Here is a 20,394-nt window from a genome sequence, read left to right on the forward strand (position 1 = left end):
GGGCTTTCTGACAAAACATGATGTTTGCCTCTTTCAAGAGACCTGGTCAATCGACCCTATTCATTGTAATGGTTACCTTAACTTTTATGTTCCCGCGTTAAAAAGCAAAAGAGGCCGCCCTTCGGGCGGACTAACCATATGGGTAAAGTAGGACATGGGGTGCCATATAAAGGTAGGTCTTAGATCCAGCAACGATATACTATCAATACGAATAACCTCACAGTTCGGTCCCAAAGTGGAAATTTTTAACGTGTATGCACGTGGTCTTCCGGGGGGGGAAAAATCTCCAGTAGTACAAGAACTTGAAGACATCTTGGATCTCCTGCCACCTAATATATTACCAGTAGTAGCAGGTGATTTCAATACCACCTAGGAGCCCCTTGGCCACGATATATCACAGCTTACTGCAGAGGAAGATTCTAGCTGGGGAATCCCTCCCCTAGAGATTGCCCCCATAAAAAGATGGACAGAGGCAGCAATCCAACTAAAAGGTCTGTGCCTTGCCAATCATCTGAGGGCAGCAAACGGTAGAAGTAAGTCAGATAAACTTGCAAAGAATACTTTCAACAACGGTTACAGGGTGAGTCGTATAGACTACTTATTTGTCCATGTAAAATTTTGGGCATACCTCATTGATATGGATGTCATCAATCGAATTGAGAGCGACCATCACCCACTAGTAGCACTATTTGACTTACCCTCTCAAGGTGGACAACTAGCTCGGCAAGAGACCCATGTGTCGGGTCAATTTCTGTCCAATAATCAGCGCTATTTAAAATGGGATAGGATCATAGAAGACCCAACAACCTTGATTGCAATAAATAAAGAAGTTACTGATGCTCTACAACCCCCTGTAACAATGGTAGTAGACATGAGTTCCCATCATTCCGTGGTGGTAGCACATAACAAACTCTTTGAGGGTTTGAAGAAATACTTTGTTAAAACCACTTCTAATAGATGTTCCAAGCAAGGTAACACTGCGGGTTGGTATAACACTGATTGCAAGAAAGCACGAGCTGAACTTGGCAGCGCCCTAAGGATGAAAGACGTATCTCTGGTAAGATTGGCGAGGATACATTATAAGAAGACACTGAAAGACGCAAAAGGAATGTGGGACAACGAAAAGTGGAAAGACCTCCTAGATGCTAGTAAGTGTAGGAACAGCAAGCAATTCTGGGACATATATAAATGGGATAGGGGGGGCTACCAGAGCGCCCCCAGAATAATGTGGCTAAGAATGCGTGGGTTGACCATTTCAAACCACAATATGCAGCTCCCAGTGACGAAGAAAACTCTGGTGCCATTTACTGCCATGCCCACTATGAAGAAGCAATATTTCTTCCAAAAGATGTGGAACAGGCTTTAGATAAAGTGATTAAGGGTAAAGCTCCCGGCATGGATGGAATCCCTGCAGACGTGTTTATCGGCGATAGACACCTATGGTGCAGGTACATTATGCGCCTCGCAAATGCAATCGCTCAGGGTGCTGACATCCCTGACTCGTGGAAGGGTGCAGAAATAGTCCCCGTATTTAAAAAGGGGGACAAGTCTATTGCGGCCAACTATAGGCCAATTAGCTTAATAGACTCAATACAGAAGATTGTGGCCCGCTTATTCCTACACAAGATTCTATTATGGACTGAAGAGCAGGATATTCTAAGTCCTATGCAGGCAGGCTTTCGCCGGAAAACAAGCACAATTGATCAAATCTTCCGTTTCGTCATCTTATACTGGAAGACGGTGATTTTAGGCAAGGGCGCATTATATGCGGTATTTGTGGACCTTAAAGCGGCGTTCGAATTTGGTCCCACGAATTAAACTTTGGGAAGTTATGCGGGAAATGGGACTTGAACCTGAACTCCTTTCTGTAGTCATTCGCTTGCATGAGGGTAATGTAGCCCGGGTCCGTTGGGGGGATGTGGGAGAGGTGACGGAAGACTTCCCGGTTGGCAGGGGTGTGAGGCAGAGTTGTGTCCTGGCTCCAACCCTGTTCTCGCTCTTTGTCAATGGGGTGGTCGACTTTCTCTCGCAGACCCCCACTGATGCACCTGTACTGGCTGGATCACGCGTCCCCATCCTCATGTTCGCGGATGACACGTTGATTATTTCCAAGACCCCAAGTCGTCTACAGAAGGCACTAGGACGCTTTGAAGAGTTCTGTAAACTGAGGGGATTGGTGGTCAACACTGAAAAAACAAAGTTTATGTCTTTTAACGCACACAAATCATTCAGGGGGAAAATTCTTATGAATGATTTGCCCTTGGAGGAGGTGACCTCCTTCACATATTTGGGCATTACAATACAGAAGGATATGCGTTGGGATTCCCAACTGGACCGCGCCGCATTACTTCATAAACAAAAATCAGGTGCCCTCCTAACTAGATTTAAAAGCTCACATACAAAACCAATCTCACCAGTCCTTGAAGTATATGGGACAATGGTATTGAGCTCATGCTTATACGGGTCTGAGCTCTGGGGCTTAGTAACTCGAACAAATTGACGTTGCTTGAAAATGCATTTTTACGTAAAATTACAAGTCTTCCAGCTAGCACCCCACTGCGCCCTTTGTTGCTAGATTTAGGGAAAAAGCCACTAGTCCATCATGTAAAGCTTCGTCCACTTCTTTATTGGCACCGACTCTGGTGCACTGACGAACTTGCACACTATCAGAGTGGCTTCTGTGACATACTAAAAACTGATTCATCACATAAAATACATTGGCTGCGTAGTATTAAGCTCCTCTTGGGCAGTATAGGTTTGATCGAATTATGGAATGACCCACTAAACGCTATTTTCCCTTCTAAGGATAAGCTGAAAGCTATATACTGGGAATGGGTTTTCATGATAGAAACTACACAAGGACTTTCCTCTCACTTAACAGGTCGTTTTCTCGATCTAAAAGCTAGTCCATTGTTAGAGAGGTATTGGGATTTAATAGAGAGGCCCTCGGATCGTAAGTTATACTTCCAGCTACGGGTGGGTACCCTACCGGTTGCAGAATTTACTGCTAGTTGGGGGAGCCCCCAAAACAAAAGTGATAAATGCTATAGATGTATTGAGGATTGTGAATCCGTAGAACACTTGCTATTTTTCTGCCCAATGTACATGATACCCCGGAAAACCTGGATAAAACCTGTCTGTAAGTTACTGGGTACCAGGAACTATCGTACAGCCTTTCGTATTTTGAGTACTGATACTGCTCCTTTTATTTGTATAGCAGTGGCCAAGTTCTTAGGGTGGGCCTGGGGCATACGAACCAAAGCCCCGAGTTATGATGGCAACCTATAGTAATCAACTGCAAATGTACAAGTTTTACTTAACGCTCGCCTAAAGGTCGGGTACACAAACAGTAATTCTAACAGATGTGATATTTTAAATTGAGAATATTTGTATGGGTTTTAGACCGATTTTAGCTTTAGCGACGGTTGTAATATGAATTTAATCTTAGTCTTAAAAATTTTAGATAATTTATAGGTTTTCTGTGTTATGATTGTAATGTGCTTTTATGACTCAACTGTCGAATAAAGCTTTATTGATTGGTTTTTTAGATGAAATTTGGGAACCATGCATTTCAACATCCTTGTTAAGGCCATGTAGAACCTTGTCAGGCCCAAGTGTCCAAGTTCTTTGTTTTGGCATTAAGTGGAGCATACAACCATCCCCTATTCTTTTTGTGCATTTTTCAAACTCATTGTAAGTAACGTGTTTCTGATGTTCATGCCTCTTAATGAAATGTTCAAGCAACAGTAGTCTAGAGTCACTTTTATTAATGTGCCAGCGCTGTAATGGAATCCATTGCTTGAAAGGGCTTCTGTCGCTGTGACATAAACCTATTTACACAAGGACTGATGATGATATAAATTAAATTGGTGCTGTTGCAGTTTAGATATCCATGGAACTCACAATAATGTTTTTGGGTAATAAACTTTATCTTGTTGGTGCACATAGGAGCAGACATTTTGATGGTCTGCTACTGGTCTGACCAGATCCTCTTCCAGCAACAACACTGAGCCAAGATGCAAGACAGTCCCTGCCATGGAGTCAGCAAGGCTGAAAGTTGTACGAGTAGGATAGCAAGCTAGGCCAAACCCGCTTCACACAGTGACACCTCAGGAAAGAGGGAATGTGAGGCCTAATGACTTGATGCCAGGTAGTATGGAGTTTGACAAGTGTAGCCCTCTTAGCATTATATGTTGGGCCCTTGAATGTGAATAAATATATTAGGGAGATGCCTTCCCCTGCTGACCCTTGGCTTTACCATTCTACTATAAGGGCTGGAGTCTCTGCGAAGAGCTCAACACTGGAAAGGCTGAGATGCCTGCGTTCACTTGGGACATGGAAAGCTGTGTGATCCCAGTCTGAGGACAGTGGGCCAATGTGGCCTATAGTTTTGTAATGCTAGGCTCCAGATTCCCCTGCCTGTATCTTAGTGCTGTGGGATAGCCAATCCTGCAGTCGTCAGCACAGTCGGTAAGGGACAAGGGCAGGCCCCACTTGTCATTCTCCCAGGTGAGGTGCAAGGTTTCCCAAAGGGCCCATGAGAGGTGCCCCACCCTCACTACCTTCTTCTTGCTGTGGGGTAGGGACAATCCTTGCTCCCACTCATAATTGTCTGGAGCCTGACTTTGCTGGGTTAAGGGCCTTCACAGAGCTTTAAAATAGGACTGTTGTGGTGTTGCTTTTAGCAAAGTGATTCCTTGTCTTCTAAGCTCTTTCACGGACAGGCAGGTGGCGTGGTCCTGTAGGAGTCAGTATTGGAATCCTCCTTACTGGGCAATTTCAGGGCAGTGAGGACCCTGAAAGCCAGGATACCTCTCACGGGTGATAGTGAGCTTTACAAATACTCATAACACAGAGGCTCAGCTGAAGTGAAGCCAGGCCGGTTGGCGCAGGCCATGGCTGCAAGTGTTTTTTTGTCCATCTTTTTATCATTAGGACAGTATGGTTAGTAAGGAATTGCCTGTGAGAATGGGTTCTTAGTCCTCAAGCAGGCCTTTTTCTTTCTTTTTAAACACAACTTTATTGCATTTTAATGTACAGACACATGCCAATGAGTGGCTAGTAAATCTACAGTGTATAAATCAAGTAGGAAAATGAGACACAAGCAAAAACAATAAACTCCCACCCTCCCTACCCCCTAACTTGTCACATTTTGTTTGCAAGTATGTACACCGCATCGTGCTACTGGGAAATGTGTCTATGTGATGACAGGACCAGTGGATCCTAGTAATCCATCCGGAGTCGGCCTCAATGAGAGAAAATTGCATGTGTTATAGATCCTTCTGTTATGCATTATTACAGGTCATAATTGAGTTACATAAATGTATTAATGTTCGGGAAAGGGTTGCGGCGTTATGCCAGTGAACACAGTACAGAAAAAAAGATTTGTGTGGTCTGCCCCTAGACAGAGGAGTCATCAAGTGTTTCCTGAGCTGTGAAAGCTTCAAGTAGTACATCTCATTCCATAACAGTGGACTGCTTTTGTAACCCTTTGTATTCTTCCCTGTGCAAGGCATCACTTTCAGCCATGCCCCCTTACTTTACCTCCTTGCACCATCGTGACACCAGGGGTGTCACCGAGGACTTCCAGCATCTCGTAAGAAGTCACTTCGCTAGTAACAATGATATATCCATGGAGAGTGTGAATATCTTAGAGTTCTTGGGCCTGGGATACAGTCCCAGTATACAATGTTACACCACCCAGTAGTCTTATTCAGTCAGTTCTGATAAAGCAGCCCTAATATCCGCCCACTAAGGGGATATTGAGGGGCAGGCCCATAACATGTGCAGTAAACCTGCATCCAAAGTTCAGCAACAAGGGCAGGCAGATGATACCGTGGGAAAAATCATGTGAAGTCTTTGTGGCATGAGGTAGGCCGTGTATGATTAAAAACTGAATAAATTTAAAGCGGGAGTTGTGGGAGACCTTGTTTGGGTATTTTAAAAGAAGGACACATTCGTCATATTGAACAGCTCGCACAGGATCTTCTTCCCACCTGACCCGTAGGGGTGTCAGCAGATGAGTACGCAAGATACTATACAGCTAGAGAATAAGGTGTCCCCCATTCCCAATAACGTGCATTATCTGTATAAAGTCATGAGCGATTGGTTTAGAACCGTCTGGTGTCCAATGTCGCTGACTAGAACTGATAATACTTGCATGTGCCAAAAATAGCGTTTCCAAGAAAGCATGCATGTGAGTGAAATCTATATGGGACATGAGGGTGCCACCCTCAAAGAACGCCCCAACCGTTCTTACTCCCCCTGCCCTGAGGGGCACAGTCTGTCCAAATACCTGAGGATATAGGGAGAACTTACAAGTGAATTTTCAGGGCATATGGTACACATGAGGCAGTATAGCGGAGGGTAATCTTCCAATAAGTGAGGGCCATGCTCAGTAGAATGGGACAAGATGGGGGTGTCCTAGAACCAGGGCACAGCAAGCTATGTAGCTTACTCTGACCATGCACCCTATCTCTGCCAGGTTGTGGCCTCCTAACCAGTAGGCCAACCATTGCAATTGTCCTGCCAAGCAGTAGGCTTTAAAGTCTGGAGCACCCATTCCTCTCCTGTCGGTGAGTAGCTGCAACTTAATTAAGCTGACCCTTGTGTCGTTCATTGTCCCATATTAAATCAGTTCCTAAGTTATAGAAATGGGGTCTCTAGTTGGAAGAGGTTTGCACCCTGTCCAAGTAGGGACCACTACTCTAGTCACGGTATGTCAGATACACACCCTAAATTAACCTGCGCTCACCCTCTGGTAGCTTGGCACAGAGCAGTCTGACTTAACTTAAGAGGCAATGTGTAAAGTATTTGTATAACACTTCAATTACAGTAACTCAATGAAAACACCACAAAAAGACTCCAGACTGGTTTAGAAAAATATAGAATATTCATCCGAGTAAATAATTACCACAATGATAAAATTCCATAAGTAGAAATGGAGATATAAATTGTTAAAGAATAGACCAAAATTGGTGCTTAGAAGTCACTAGTGGTCAAAAGGTTACTTAAGGTCACTATAGACCAGTCCAAAGTCAAAGCGTGGGCCGACCACGATGGCAGGCAGACCAGCTACAGGACCCAAACCTGTACCGCTGAATAAATATCTTAGATGAAACCTTTGTCGATGTTGAGAGTCTACTGATTTGTTGTCAAGCCGCGCAGAGAGGGTCCTGTGTCATCGTCGAACTCCGTTGAAGTGAATGTAATGCTTTGTTGTCAAGCCGCATTTGCGTTGTTGTTGATCCACGCAGTCTGTGGATTCTCGATTCTTCAAAGGACAGCCTCTGCATCAAAGGGGCAATGCAGTGGAAATACTCACGCTGTCAAGGCAATGCGTCGGTTTTTGCAGAAATCAACTGCAGAACCCACTTCTGAGATCCAGAACGGATAGGGGCACCTCAGGAAAGGGTAGGACTTACAGATGGCAGAGTCCAGCAGAACCAGCAGGATTGCAGGAAGTCTTTTGTTTCCCTGAGACTTCAGAAAACAATAAGCAAGCCAGCAAGCCCTTGGAGCCACTCTGGGTTCAGGCGAGAGGGTCCAGTCCTTGTCCTCAACAGGGCAGAGATCAGCAGGCAGCAGGGCAGCTTAGCCAAGCAGGGAAGCAGTTCATCATGACAGTCAGTCACAGCAAAGTAGCAATCCTTTCAGCACAGCATTCTCCACTGCAGCAGAGTACTTCCCAGGTCCATCAGCGTACTAATTTGATAGGGCTGGAGCCTGGGTATGTATACCCCAAATTGCCTTTGATGTAGGGGGTGACTTCAAAGAGTTCTCTGAAGCCCACAAGGATTCTGTTCACCCAGTCCTGTCCGCAAGGCTATCTGTGGGGGGTTATCAGCCCTTTGTGCGAGCCCTTTGTGTGAGGACAGGACACAGTCTATTCAGATGCAAGTGTGAGCCACCTCTCCCCCTTCCTGCACAGGAAGGCTATCAAAATGCAGATGAATTCTCTGTCACAGCCAGTCCATCTTGTGTTTGTGGTTGATTAGAGGGACTGCATAAAGTGTAGCTGTCACCCAGCCCACACATGTACTGGAGACAAGCAGCAGGCACACGGGGAAAAGTTAAGAGCAGAGAAATGTCCAATTTCTAAAAGTGCCATTTCCAAAATGGTAATGAGCAATCCAACTTTTCCATTAAAGAGGATTTATCAACATCATTCCAAAGATATTAAACATGACGTAGCTACTCCTTTCCAATAATTACACCTTAAAAGGTGTTTTAAGGAATCCCCAATGCTAGCCTATGGAAGAAGTAGGCCTCACAGCAGTGAAAAGAAAATTGAGCTGTTTGTCACTGCCAGGAAATGTAAAACCTTAAAGTGCATGCCCTGTCTTTTAATTACACAGCACCTTTCCCTTAGGGTCACTTAGTGCCTACCTTAGAGGTTACTTACATGTAATAAAAGGGGAGTTTAAGGTTTGGCAAGTGGTTGTAAATGCCAAGCCGATGTGGCAGTATAGTACACCCCCAGGCCCTACAAGGTTTAAAAGACTAGGTGTGTGGATGGCACAACCAGTGCAGCAGGCCCACCAGTAGCATTTAGTTTACAGGCCCTGGATACATGGTATACCACTTTACAAGGGACTTACAGGTAAACTAAATATGCCATTCAGGTATACACCGATGTCAACATGTTTAGGGGAGAAGAACATGCACTTTAGCACTGATTAGCAATGGTAAAGTACTCAGAGTCCTAAGGCCAACAAGTTTGGGGTAACCCTGCAAAAAGGGCCATTTCCAACAGTAATGTATTCAGTGTTTTGAATATTTGGGCAGGTACAAACACTGACAAATTCACAAAGTAATAAAGGAGTTGGAGTGGCATAACCATCTTGGCGAGAGTCAATCGTCCTCCTACTGATAGTGACAGAGTGACCTAAAAGCCTATATGTGATTTAATGGGTGGGATTGTCTTCAGAAGATTCCCAATCAATAAATCTTGTGCTTTGAGGTATATTTGGAGGCCTAGGTATTGGAATGTTTGTAGTGCTATTTCAATATCTCACGCATGTTTTTTAGTGATGATCTATCCTGCTGATTTCACCCTTGGTGGATGTCCTTTGCTTCTACAGGCCCAGTTGTGTGGTGCATGGTGATCTGGACCACCTTGTGGGCTTCGGGGGTAGGAAACAGGTGTGCTGTGCAGGACCTTATTTGGAATCTGTGTGAGGAGAGGCAGCAGTTGCAAACTGAGTAAGGACTCTCTTACTTGGGGCACCTTGCTCCATTTCCTTCATCTTCTGCCTGTGTTTAAGTTTGAGTGGGGATGACAGCAGAGGTAAGGTTGCGATTCATCTTCCTGCAACAGAGGTGGAGTAGGAATAGAAGCTGGGACCTCTTCTCTAGGAAGAGAAGCTTGTGAGGCAGCATCTGAGCCCTCTTCTCTTTGGCTCTCGGAGAGAGCAGTACTGGGAGCATGGGCTTGTTTTTATAGAGTCCCTCCCATAAGACATTCTCACATTAAGGCCTGGAGCAGGGGCAGTGCTTTGTTGCCCTAAGGGCTATGGAATGAATACCCAGTAGGTGAAAGACTACTGCAGGCTGCTGCACAGCCAGATGAGGTGCTGCAATGCCAGATGATGTACATGTCTAGCAGGTCACTTCTTCAGTCGCTATCATTTCATGTTCTCAATGCAGATTAGTCTCAGGAGTTCGGCCTCTGTTCTGCTGCCGGCGATGGTTCTCAGCTGCTTCCAAGGACGCCAGACTCTGCCCCCATCTTATTCCTTTCTTTTTTGCCTTTGGCACCACTTTTGCATGACCAGTCAGTCGAGTGGCAGCTAAAATGGCTGAAAAATATGGTGGCTGGGATGAAGCAGCAAGTTCAGCTGCCAGTCGCTATTGCGCTCCAGGGCACGCTCCTCCTTCACTTCAGTGTTTGAAATCTGTGCATGACTGCTGGAAGGATATCAATAACTATTTTAAATTAAAAAAATACAATGATCTCGATCATGATAGGTGAGAGGTGCTCACAAAAAAACTGGTTTTCTCTTTGTTGTCTGGAAGTGTAGTTTAGTTAGTACTACTACAAACGCTTTAGTCCAACTAGATTATGTGCAAACATGCTTCGATTAAATACCAATAATTCTCATTTCTCCTGGATTCATTTTCTTTGTCTCACTGCTTACTCAACAGAGGAAGCCCTTGAAATAATTGAAAGGAAAACATTCTCCTTCTTATATGCTCACTCTTCCAACCTCTTTCTAAGCTGTAGCATAAGGGAGTCTCTATCCATAATCCTCTCTGTGCAAAGGCCATTCTCTGCTCAGAGCCTACAATTTGCACAGGGAGGGAGGGAAACAAGAAATTGGATGGGAAGGGAGTCCAGGCAATATAAATTAAGGATTTGTAATCAAAACATTACTTCCTCAGACACTTACTCATCCCATTCACTAGGGGGTTATACCCTAGTTTCCAACAAAGAGACAAGTCCCGGAAGTCATATCAAGAGCAGAATTAATCTGCTTATAATGGAAATGCAGATTCAATGTAAATCCTTTGTTAAGCATTCACAGCCACCACCACACTTTTGAACTACTGACAAAATATTTTAATCCAGTCAGGACATAACATAATAAAACGCTTTTTGGGGATTGCCGTAGACACGGTTTAAGAATGCCCTTTCTAACCAACAAAAAAAACACTTGCTCCCACACTAGGTGGTAGAGCCTACCTGCTCACATAAAGACAACTGTGTGTGGAAAGCCCGATGATGAAGCATGCCTCTGTATGTGAGTGAGGGCCTTGTATTTCCCAGAGAGGTATCTCTTCAACAAGTAGAACAACATACAGATGTGTAGCCCTATCCTTTCCACTTTGTGATTACATTATTCTTCATAAGGATGACAGTGTAGGTCATTGGTACCTTTCTTCCCTTTCCCTTGTTGTTGGACCATCCTCTGTGTCTGACGTGGCAGTTGTACCATCTCTCTTTCAGAGATCTCAGAGAGTTTGTTTTCCCTGCCTCCTGTGCCTGTGGACAAGCTCCAACGCAGAGCAGAGAAATATAGGGAACACCCCGAGCCCAGCAGGGGATGAAACGGCTCAGAAGAATCCTCAGAGGACGATTCTTCTGCGCCTGTACTCAGGGCCGTCTTAACAGCATTAGAGGCCCCCGGGCAAAGCAGTGCAATTGGCCCTGCCTAGACAACCACTCACAGGAATAAAAATGTTTCACTGAACATTTGGGTTCAATTCTGTTCTGCATGGGCCTCTATGCTTGTGGGCCCCTGGGCAACTTCCCAGCATGCACATGCGTTAAGATTGCACTGCATGTACTACGAGGGCAAAATGTCTTACCTGAAGAAACCCTCCAAGGAGACATAAGGTCTTTAATGAACCTTGCGGCGTCTTCTGCCGCACTCCAATCATAGCTGTCTCGATAAATAATTAACAGTTATTTCTGAGGATGCACATGCTGGAGTACTCAGCCTCAGCAATAACTGACATTGATAGATAGCCCAGGGAAAAGTAACGGCCAAATGTATCAGTTTATTTTAAAACAAATATTAGCAGGAATGTCTGGCATCATCTGCCAGTCTTTTGGCTTTGTCAATGCTTATTTTGTTAATTCTTGGTTTTTAACTTTATGGAGGAAGCTGTTGGATTCCCACCAATATTTTAAAAACAAAATTGCTAAAAGCAAAAAAAACGTTCTGGTATTCGAAAACACACGTTAGTAGTCAATGTCACTGAAGTGAACTATTTTGTATGCGGATGTGCTCTTTGTGAAACAGCAGAATGTAGCCATTCACAGTGAAGTTAACCAATGGCTAAAGTGGTCTCATCTAGTACCCCATGTTGTACAAAGCAATTTTTGTTGCCATATTGATGTGGGTGACGAGACTGCCAACATGCTTTGTCCAGAGGCTGTAAATCCAGAGGTAGAGTTAGGGCAAACGAGCACTTCCACATTTCTTTCCTGAGTTTTATTTTCACGATGCATTTAAAATCCACAAACTAGCTACCTCTTCTATCACTCTTTAACTTTAAGAATGCCTTGGACCCTGTACGTTGTTTCACTGTCTTTTGGCTGCGTTTATGCTATAGAAATACCACATACATATGCAAAACATGTTTCTATTTCGATAAATGTTTTCTCCAACCCTCAGAAAACACAACTTCATACATGATATTTTTAGATCATATATGTATACTTACTCCAACCCATTTTGGAGTAAATGAATGTAATGGTTTAAGGTGTGAAATATATTTTAGAATGTTTGAAAATTATCACAAAGTTCTAGCCCTTCAGCCTGGAAATATTAGATGCAGACAATTTGTGGACTCAGGGGTTTAAGTGGGCCGAGCAGCAAGTTAAAATGGCGATGATTGAAACAGGTCCCTATCAAGCCCTAGATTTGTTTTCTTAACTATACAAGCAAAACCACGGATCAGTTTCTGAATAATGCATGTAAGAAATGTTAAGGTAATCCATGACAGACAGATAGTTCTTGTTTACATTTCACCTGATTTCTTAATTTTGCGCCCCATAAGAGTGTTAACTATTTCCAGGATATTGTGTTTCTGTATTATTTTTTTCCATTTAGCATATTACTCTTGTATAATGTCTACTTTGAACTGAGTCGCCTCCAGTTGCAGGGGCATTTTAAGGATTTTAGTGGCCCTGGGCCAAACATATTTTGGGGACCCCTTTTCGGAACAGCTTTGAATTATGATCCAATTTCTGCCCTCTTTCCCAGGCCACTGACACCGCACAGGCAGACTCGTCCAAATTCTAAATGTTTTTGATCTAGTATTCAGGGATAGTGGTGTGTGTTTTCGATATTGTAAAACATTAGCACCTAACTAATATTGCAAAAAATGTCTGCGTCCCACTGTCATTTCTCATATGCGAAGTCCTGTTTTGATCTAAAAGGAACTTTTTTTAATGAATGTTGAATGGTGTTGAAAAACAAACACAGCATTTATCTGCATAATCTCTGTAAAAGACTACCACACATTACCTGTATTAAAGAACAAATTAAAGGAAAATGGTATTTAAAACTATATATGTTTGAAAATAATTCAATGTCATCTGGACTGTGTGGATAACAAAGCCAGATCTATCAGAAGGCCCCCTCCCTGAAAGCGTGAGGCCCTTGGCAAGAGGCCACTTTGCCCATGCCTTAAAACACCCCTGTCCAGGTGTTTATAACTGACCATGATTGAGAGCTCTGGAGTTGAGGCTGAGGGCATTGTGTGTTTCTCACAATGCCTGTCAATGGGCCAGAAGGGTGATCAGAATGCCTGGTCAACCAATGCTTGGCCTTTCTGCACAGCACACAGACCAATGGCCACATACTTGAGTTGCAAATGTGATTCCGTGCAGGATTATGTGCGTCAAGGATCTGTACATTTATCAAAATATTGAAAAGATGAAAGTAAAATAAAATGCTTACAGGTGAATGGGGGCATTGTTGTGTGTTTGAGGGTGATGAAGTGAGAAGACCGGAGGAAGTGAATCCAGGAAAGAGAGAAAGGGTCCTGAAGAGGAAAGAGATGAGGTGTAATATATGCAGATGAAGGAGATGTGGAGGGAAAAAGGACATACATGTCTAATATAGAGTGATTATGTAGGTAGTGATTGAGACACTCTGAAGACCACTACCCCTTCTACAGGCCTTAGTAATGGTTAACTCACAGCCTCATTTTCAGAATTCAAAAATTTTTAATATACATTATTTACAAACACATTTTTGTTACACATTTATCTTAAACAGGTAATAGTCATTGCTTTAATCCTGGCGGGTTTTAGATGATGTCAGTTGTGTTACATATCTGCATGCAATTACAGAAAGCTCAGAAAGGCACCAAGGTTGCATACCTGCCAACTTCAAGAACAATCTCACTGTGTGAGGAGAAAGCTGGGCCTCGTGATGAGAGGTACCTATGAGGCACTTCTAAATCCCCGCCCCCAAGTCCCTTCCTTCCAAAAATACGCAAGCATTTGCAATGCAATAGGTCTTGCATTGTTAAAGTTTGAGCTATTGGCATTGCTAATATTAATGTAACGCCAATAACTCATACTTTCAGTAATGTGAGAGTTATCACATTGCAAAGCCGTTGCGTCACTCGCACTTTAGCTTTAAACATCCTATGCTAAAGCGCGTGTGCTGAGATTACTTCAAAAAAAAAAAAAAAACCAGAAGAAAACGCATTTTGCTTTACTTTTGAAGCAATCGTGGCACCCCTGCTTTCACTTAAAATTTTAAAGCTAAAGCGCGGGTGCCACGATTGTAACAAAAGTAAACAAATAGAAAAAAATGGTAGCGGATGCTTTTTTCCCCTATGTATTTACTTTTGTTACAATGGGAGCCCCCGCGCTTAGCTTTAAACATCTTAAGCTAAAGCGCAGGTGTTGCGATTGCTTCAAAAGTAAAGAAATAGAAAAAAAATGCACATTTTGCTTTCTATATATTTACTTTTTAAGCAATCACAGCACCTACGATTTAGCTTAAGGTGTATAAAGCTAAAGCGCGAGTGCCCCCATTGTAAAAAAAAAAAAAAAAAAAAGTTAAAGAAAGGTATGCGCCGCGTATGGTGCCGCATATATTAAAAGAAAGGCGGGCCGCCATTATTACTGCTGAGGCGTGCTGCAATGGAGACATAAAAATAAAAAATAAAGCGTTGCGGGAGAGCGTGTCCTGCCTGCAACAGCAGGCAGAAGAAAACCATTAAGGAAAATATGTGCTCGGAGGCTGTAATTAAAATCTACAGAGTAACAACACCTGTAACAAAGGATGTCATCATGGGAGGTTACAAGATGAGAATAGGCAGTACTAAGGAGGGACTACTAAGCCTATTGACCAATGAAAAGACACCATTACAAAGGACAGCGACAGGAGCCAATTAAAAAAAGATGGGTGGAAATTAGGCAGAGCTTCATGCCCATATCATGAATACAGCAATTGCTGCCTAGGCGAGATCTAAGAAAGCTTGCTGAGGTTGGTGCAGATGTTCTAGGGTGTTTTCACACCCCTTAATAGACGTCTGCAGTTCAAAGCCTCAAACCTCGTTTTCCCTGCCACAGCGTGATATTGGTGACTCACTGGGAGCCCATGTGAAGGGAGACGATATTGTGTGTCACACGGTGGCACTGTGTGAGTTGGCAGGTATGAGGTTGTACCTGGTATTTCATACATTTTGTGTACGATTTTCGTCTGGTAGTAAATCAAGATGCTAAAATAACAAAGTAAACAAAATATGGACAGTCGCGGCTCACACAGGTAAGCGCGGTAGGACGGTGAGGTGGGGTGGAAGCCAACACACGACGGGATATTAAAAAGTAAATAAATAAATAAATAAATAAATAAAACCACTTACTTTGCGCTCGCCGCATTACCGACTCCGCGATGCGGGGAGCGCAAGGTAAGTGGTTTTATATATTTACTAGTTTACACTCTCCTGTTGGTTGGCGATTTCCACCACCCCCAACCCCGCCCCGCCACACCACGCTTACCTGTACGAGCCGCCACTGAATATGGATGTAACTCGAAATAGGTGCAAAGTGTTAAAGCAGGCACACACATCCTTTGCACCCACTTCCCCACGTTGCATTGAACACTATATGAGACTGTCTGTGCTTGTTTCCACCATTCCAAATGGCTATTCAGTAGCCCAGTCCCCACCCCTTTGCCAAGGTTAAGTCGAAAATCTGGTTCACCTGGCAAACTTTCTGCAGTTGTAAATTTCATCTGCCACAGTAAATGCACACGCATCCTGATTCTTTGATTCATCTACTGTATTTGTCGTGCAGGCGACACTTTTTAAAGGAAAATTCTTACCTTGGATCAGTCTGCTCACACGTCCTGGTGCAGGCGGACGCTCTCTCAAAATGAGGGTAGAATTGCGGCTACACTCGTGTAAAACTCTCAGGTAAATATTGGTCCCAATGCAACAAATGAGATTGCATCCTTTTCATTAAGGCTTGGTCAGCCAATTAACAGTGCATAAAGACATAAATATTCGCAAAAGTGCTAATTTTGTTTCAAAACACCGGTGTTGAACCGAAATAAAGGTGCACACCTTTAAATCGCACGTCTCTATCGTGGTCAGAGAACTTCTTCTCATCAGAATCGACGTTTGCTGACCTGCCCTTTAGCTGAACAAAGCAATACATTCTGGGGCTTGCGTACTTGAGCGCAATGATTTGGTCAAAAGCAGCGCCTTCAACATATTATTTCCATGTCACATGAGATGCCAGAATTCCAGTCCTGGGTTTTTGATTTAACCATGCCATACATTCCGGGAGCTGTAGTATTTGGATATACAGAGCCTTTTGATGATTTTCTTCGCAGTGCCTCACTATAGGTAACCCTAGGTCACCGTGGACACCATTTTCGGGTCTTGTTTATTCCGAGTCACACATGTGAATTCTGGGGGTTGTAGTCGTTTAAAGGTAAAACCTCAGACTTCGAGGGAGTAACAGGCCTCTGGAGCGGCGGTAGCCCGAGTGGAAGAGTTGCATTTAGCCTCAGGCGTACACTATGTCTGGGATATTGGCGCGACCCTCCCCACATTCTACTGTGGAGGAGTGGGGTGAACATAATTGAGTGTTAAAACGACACTATTCAGACTGGAAACATTGTATTGTTAATCCATAGGTCTGTGTCAGTGTTAATAAGTGATACGAGCGTGCAACTAACTCACCTGTGGACCAATCCCCAGCAAACATAGGTGTTAAGAAGCCGTTGAAGGAGCGCTGCGGGTTGGCCAGTGGAGGTTTCCCATCGACATCAGGCTGACCGTGCAAGGCTGCAAAGACGGGGAAAGGGATACCTCAGCCCTGCCTCCCATGAGTTGTGAGGAGACCCCGGGGCCGACGATGGCTCGAGCCGCGCACCTGTAGCTGCGCGAGGACCCAGGCCTCCGTTAACGCTCCTTGGGCAGTTTGCCGTGGCCTCCCGTCGCGCGCAGGCTGCAGGAGAGAAGTACTTCAGCTTGCATAAAGGACTGCACGCTGCACCGAAATGAACCTGAAGGTAACAATCGTGCACAAGGATTGTGCATGGGCGTAGCTTCAGGGAAGGTGGTTTTAGACCCCACCAATCAATGTACTTTTTCAGATAAATAGTTGGGTACAGGTGTTTAGGGCCGGTGTGCTGAGATGTTCGTCGGATTTCACCAGGAGTTGTTATAAACACACAGACAAAAACGCGCGCACACACACACACCTTCCCTCAATCCCTCCCTCTTTTGAAAGTCCTCCTAAATGTTGGTTATTACAAAATATTGTGTTTTCTCCCTTAGCACTCCTACCAATACGCATTCCTCTCCCATCCCTCTTAGGCCCCTCTCATTAACCCTGCTTAGCGTGTAATTTAATTTAACATGAAATGCCAGCCTGTTAGTTGGAACATCTGAGCTCCCCCCCCCCCTCCTTTTACTGACCAAGCTTCGCCCCCTGGTATTGTGCCTATGTAAGAGCAGTACCAAATGGACCCATGGAAAAACCGTGCTTGCCGGGCCTCTTGTTAAATCAAAACACGTTCATTGCGTAGAATCTGGACACAGGAGGTCGTAGGAAAATCAACATAACCTCTGGGTCTTGGAAAAACAGTGGACAACATAGGACTTGTGAAAACAGTGCAAACTATAAAGCAGTCATGTATTTGTCAGTGCTCCTAATACACTTCTAAACCTAATTCTAAACACTGTAGAATATAGGCGTTCATGTTATCCCACCAAATTGTACTCCATTCAACTTGCAGGGATGGGGCCCGAGCTGACTACTGTGAGGTTTGAAATCCTGATCCGTATAGGTCCGCATCAAGCACTAATGCACCAACCTTAACTTTATATCGCCACTTTTGTGGAGTTTCTTTGTACTGTACCCAGTGCAGTTCTTTAATGGAGATTGAAAAGCAGCAACCCCAGTCCCATATTTGAATGTGCTATTCTCAATTGACTTGCGAAGAACTTAGTTTCTGCGAGTGGCTGAGGCTGTCTGCTTCCAACGTTATTTTGGGCTTCGTTGGTGTTTTTACATTTAAACGGATCACATTAATTACTTCCTCGTTTGTCATTAACTTTTGAGGTGTATCCACCATAGACATACCTCACCCTCCAGGCTATACTCATGTGTAACAACCACCAGGCACCATCCCACGGTGACGATATGCACCGGAACTGCACCCAATGCATACTCTTGCCAGGTGTGGCCAGAGGCTATATAATAAATCGGTGGAGACCGCACGTGGGCTTTGGCTCACACTGTAACTGTGAGTGTGTCATTACTATAGCGCAGTGCGCTTAGGCCTAGTGCTCAAAGTGGGGACCACATCATGCACCCCCTGCAAATAGCATTTATTCTCCTTCTCCATGCCACCTCCTACCTTGCAAGAGAACTCTTGCAAGGGTTTTTCCTGCCCCAACATCTCAAAGAACCACAAACCCAACCTCATAACCTCTTCTGCAGTTACTTTGTTATAATCACTTTCAACTCTATAAGATAGTATTAGTTTCCTAGAGCTAAATGCATTCGGTCCTGATGGAACAAGGTGCGATCCTTTTGTACCAAATGAACATGTTTCAGAACTGCTATTCTTTGTGACAAGCAGAAGACCTTCATTTCCCAATTAACGTAACGATTCTGCTTCTCCACAGCACTGTTTCCTTGCTTTCTCCAACACTCCTCTCTGCACCAATTTCGTCCAAATATCATGGTAACCAGCCCACACGTCCTTGCTGTTCCCAGGTCTCTCCATGTCCTTCAACAACCCTTTGCCGGACAACTGGACTAAATAATACTCGCCAAGGCGACCTGAAAGAGGTCGGAGTAGCCTCTTCAAGTAAAATGATTTGGCAAATATGGTAGTAATTTGCCCTAGCGCGTGTCACTCCTACCCCACAGTTATGTCAGCACATTGCTACACCCAGTCCTAGTTGTCTACCAAATGAGCTCGACTCCACTTGTTTTCTGGCCCATCGAATGACGAAGTGAGGTGTGATCCAAACCATTGACAGGTCAGATGTTGGTTCCCATAACACAGACTGCAGTAACAAAAACTGTTAGATCAATAACAAACACTCTGGTATCAGCAACCTGATAAACTTAATGCTAAAACCTTCTTTATGGACATATTTTTCACGACGAGACCCCCACCTACCACCAACATTCAGCCGTAAAACCCAACCTAGCACCATCTGTAGAGGGGCCAATGCTAAATAAATATGTCCCAACCTGGAAAGGTAGTAATCCCAGCTTACTAAATTTGAATTAGTAATACTTGAAATTGTAAAGAGCAGAACAGTCCTCATACTTTAAAAACATCCCATGAAATAACTCTGCAACCCTAGGAACTAATGTAAAACTTGCAAGGAGCACCTCAACTCATCACCTGACCTGTACAACGGAATTTCCCGCCCCTTAAAACATGATTTCCTTACTCTTCCGAAAGTGATCTGTCTTTGCTTATTTCAACAATATCCTCAATATGCTCCCCTCTTCCTTTATTTTATTCTTCAGTGAACCCCCAATCCGCACCCACCCAATAACTCAGATCGTCCAAAAGCCCCATGAAGGCCTGGTGATCAGCCTCCACCTTTCCATACCACAACCTTTTTCCCTGCCCCAGCCTACCTATAGTCTACTTCACAAGTCCCTTGCTGATGGGTCATAGCATCAATAATACTTACCATAACATGCAATTCCTGCTAACTCACGTGACATGGTCACGGCTCATAAAAACCCTTGTCGATCTGCTCCGATGATGAACTGGGGAACATCATCCTTACTCAATTTAATTTCAATCAAGACAATCCACTCCTGGCTGTCCCACTATCTAGAAACTCCTGCCACATTTTGTTCTAAGTGTTCCTGGTAGACAGTGCCACTGACTATGCCACAAGCTCCAAGACCCTCAGTCCCCTAACTGAGACAGTTCCAGTGGCACACTGTTCTTTGCCTTCTCACCATGCGCTATCCCACTGAACCTCTAGCGCTGTGAATGAGACAAAGCATCAGCAATATTTATGTCATCTTCTGGAACATGTCTTGCTAAAATAAATTATGTTGAACTTCAGGCATCCCAACTAGAAATCCTGCAACAGCTCAAAAACCTTTTCATCTCAATCTTTCCAATTATTCACTAATGCAATAAGTATTGTTGTCAGCATTAAAAGTCATTATCCTGCAAAATAGTTCCTTGCCCCAATGAACCAGATTACCACCAGTGGAAAAAAATCCAGGAAAGCTATTCTCAACCTTTTCTTCAACCACTTCTCTTCATATTTCTGCCCACCATTTTTTATGCCAAAACAGACCAAAGCCCAGTGTGCCTGTTTTATCAGAAAATATTTGGACCTGCCAAAATCATTTATCCTGCAGGGCGCACATCATTGAAATCTTGTACAAAGTCAGCACAAACTCTCACATCAGCA

General features: G+C 43.9%; 1 protein-coding gene across 2 annotated transcripts in view; it reads left to right on the plus strand.

Moving 5' to 3' along the window:
* OCA2 (OCA2 melanosomal transmembrane protein) overlaps positions 1-20,394 on the plus strand; it is a 1,032,003-nt gene that overhangs the window by 163,840 nt on the left and 847,769 nt on the right. The window contains exon 1 of one of the 2 annotated variants that reach the window (XM_085622872.1): positions 16,851-16,994. The exons of the other annotated variant lie outside the window; for it this stretch is intronic. Within the exon in view, the coding sequence (XP_085478998.1) occupies positions 16,983-16,994 (12 nt within the window). The 5' untranslated portion in view covers positions 16,851-16,982. Of the gene's footprint in view, positions 1-16,850; positions 16,995-20,394 lie in introns of those variants that run through there. 2 annotated transcript variants of the gene reach the window in all.

This window comes from Triturus cristatus, chromosome 8, assembly GCF_964204655.1.
Source record: "Triturus cristatus chromosome 8, aTriCri1.1, whole genome shotgun sequence".
In the NCBI taxonomy this organism is placed as follows: Eukaryota; Metazoa; Chordata; class Amphibia; order Caudata; family Salamandridae; genus Triturus; species Triturus cristatus.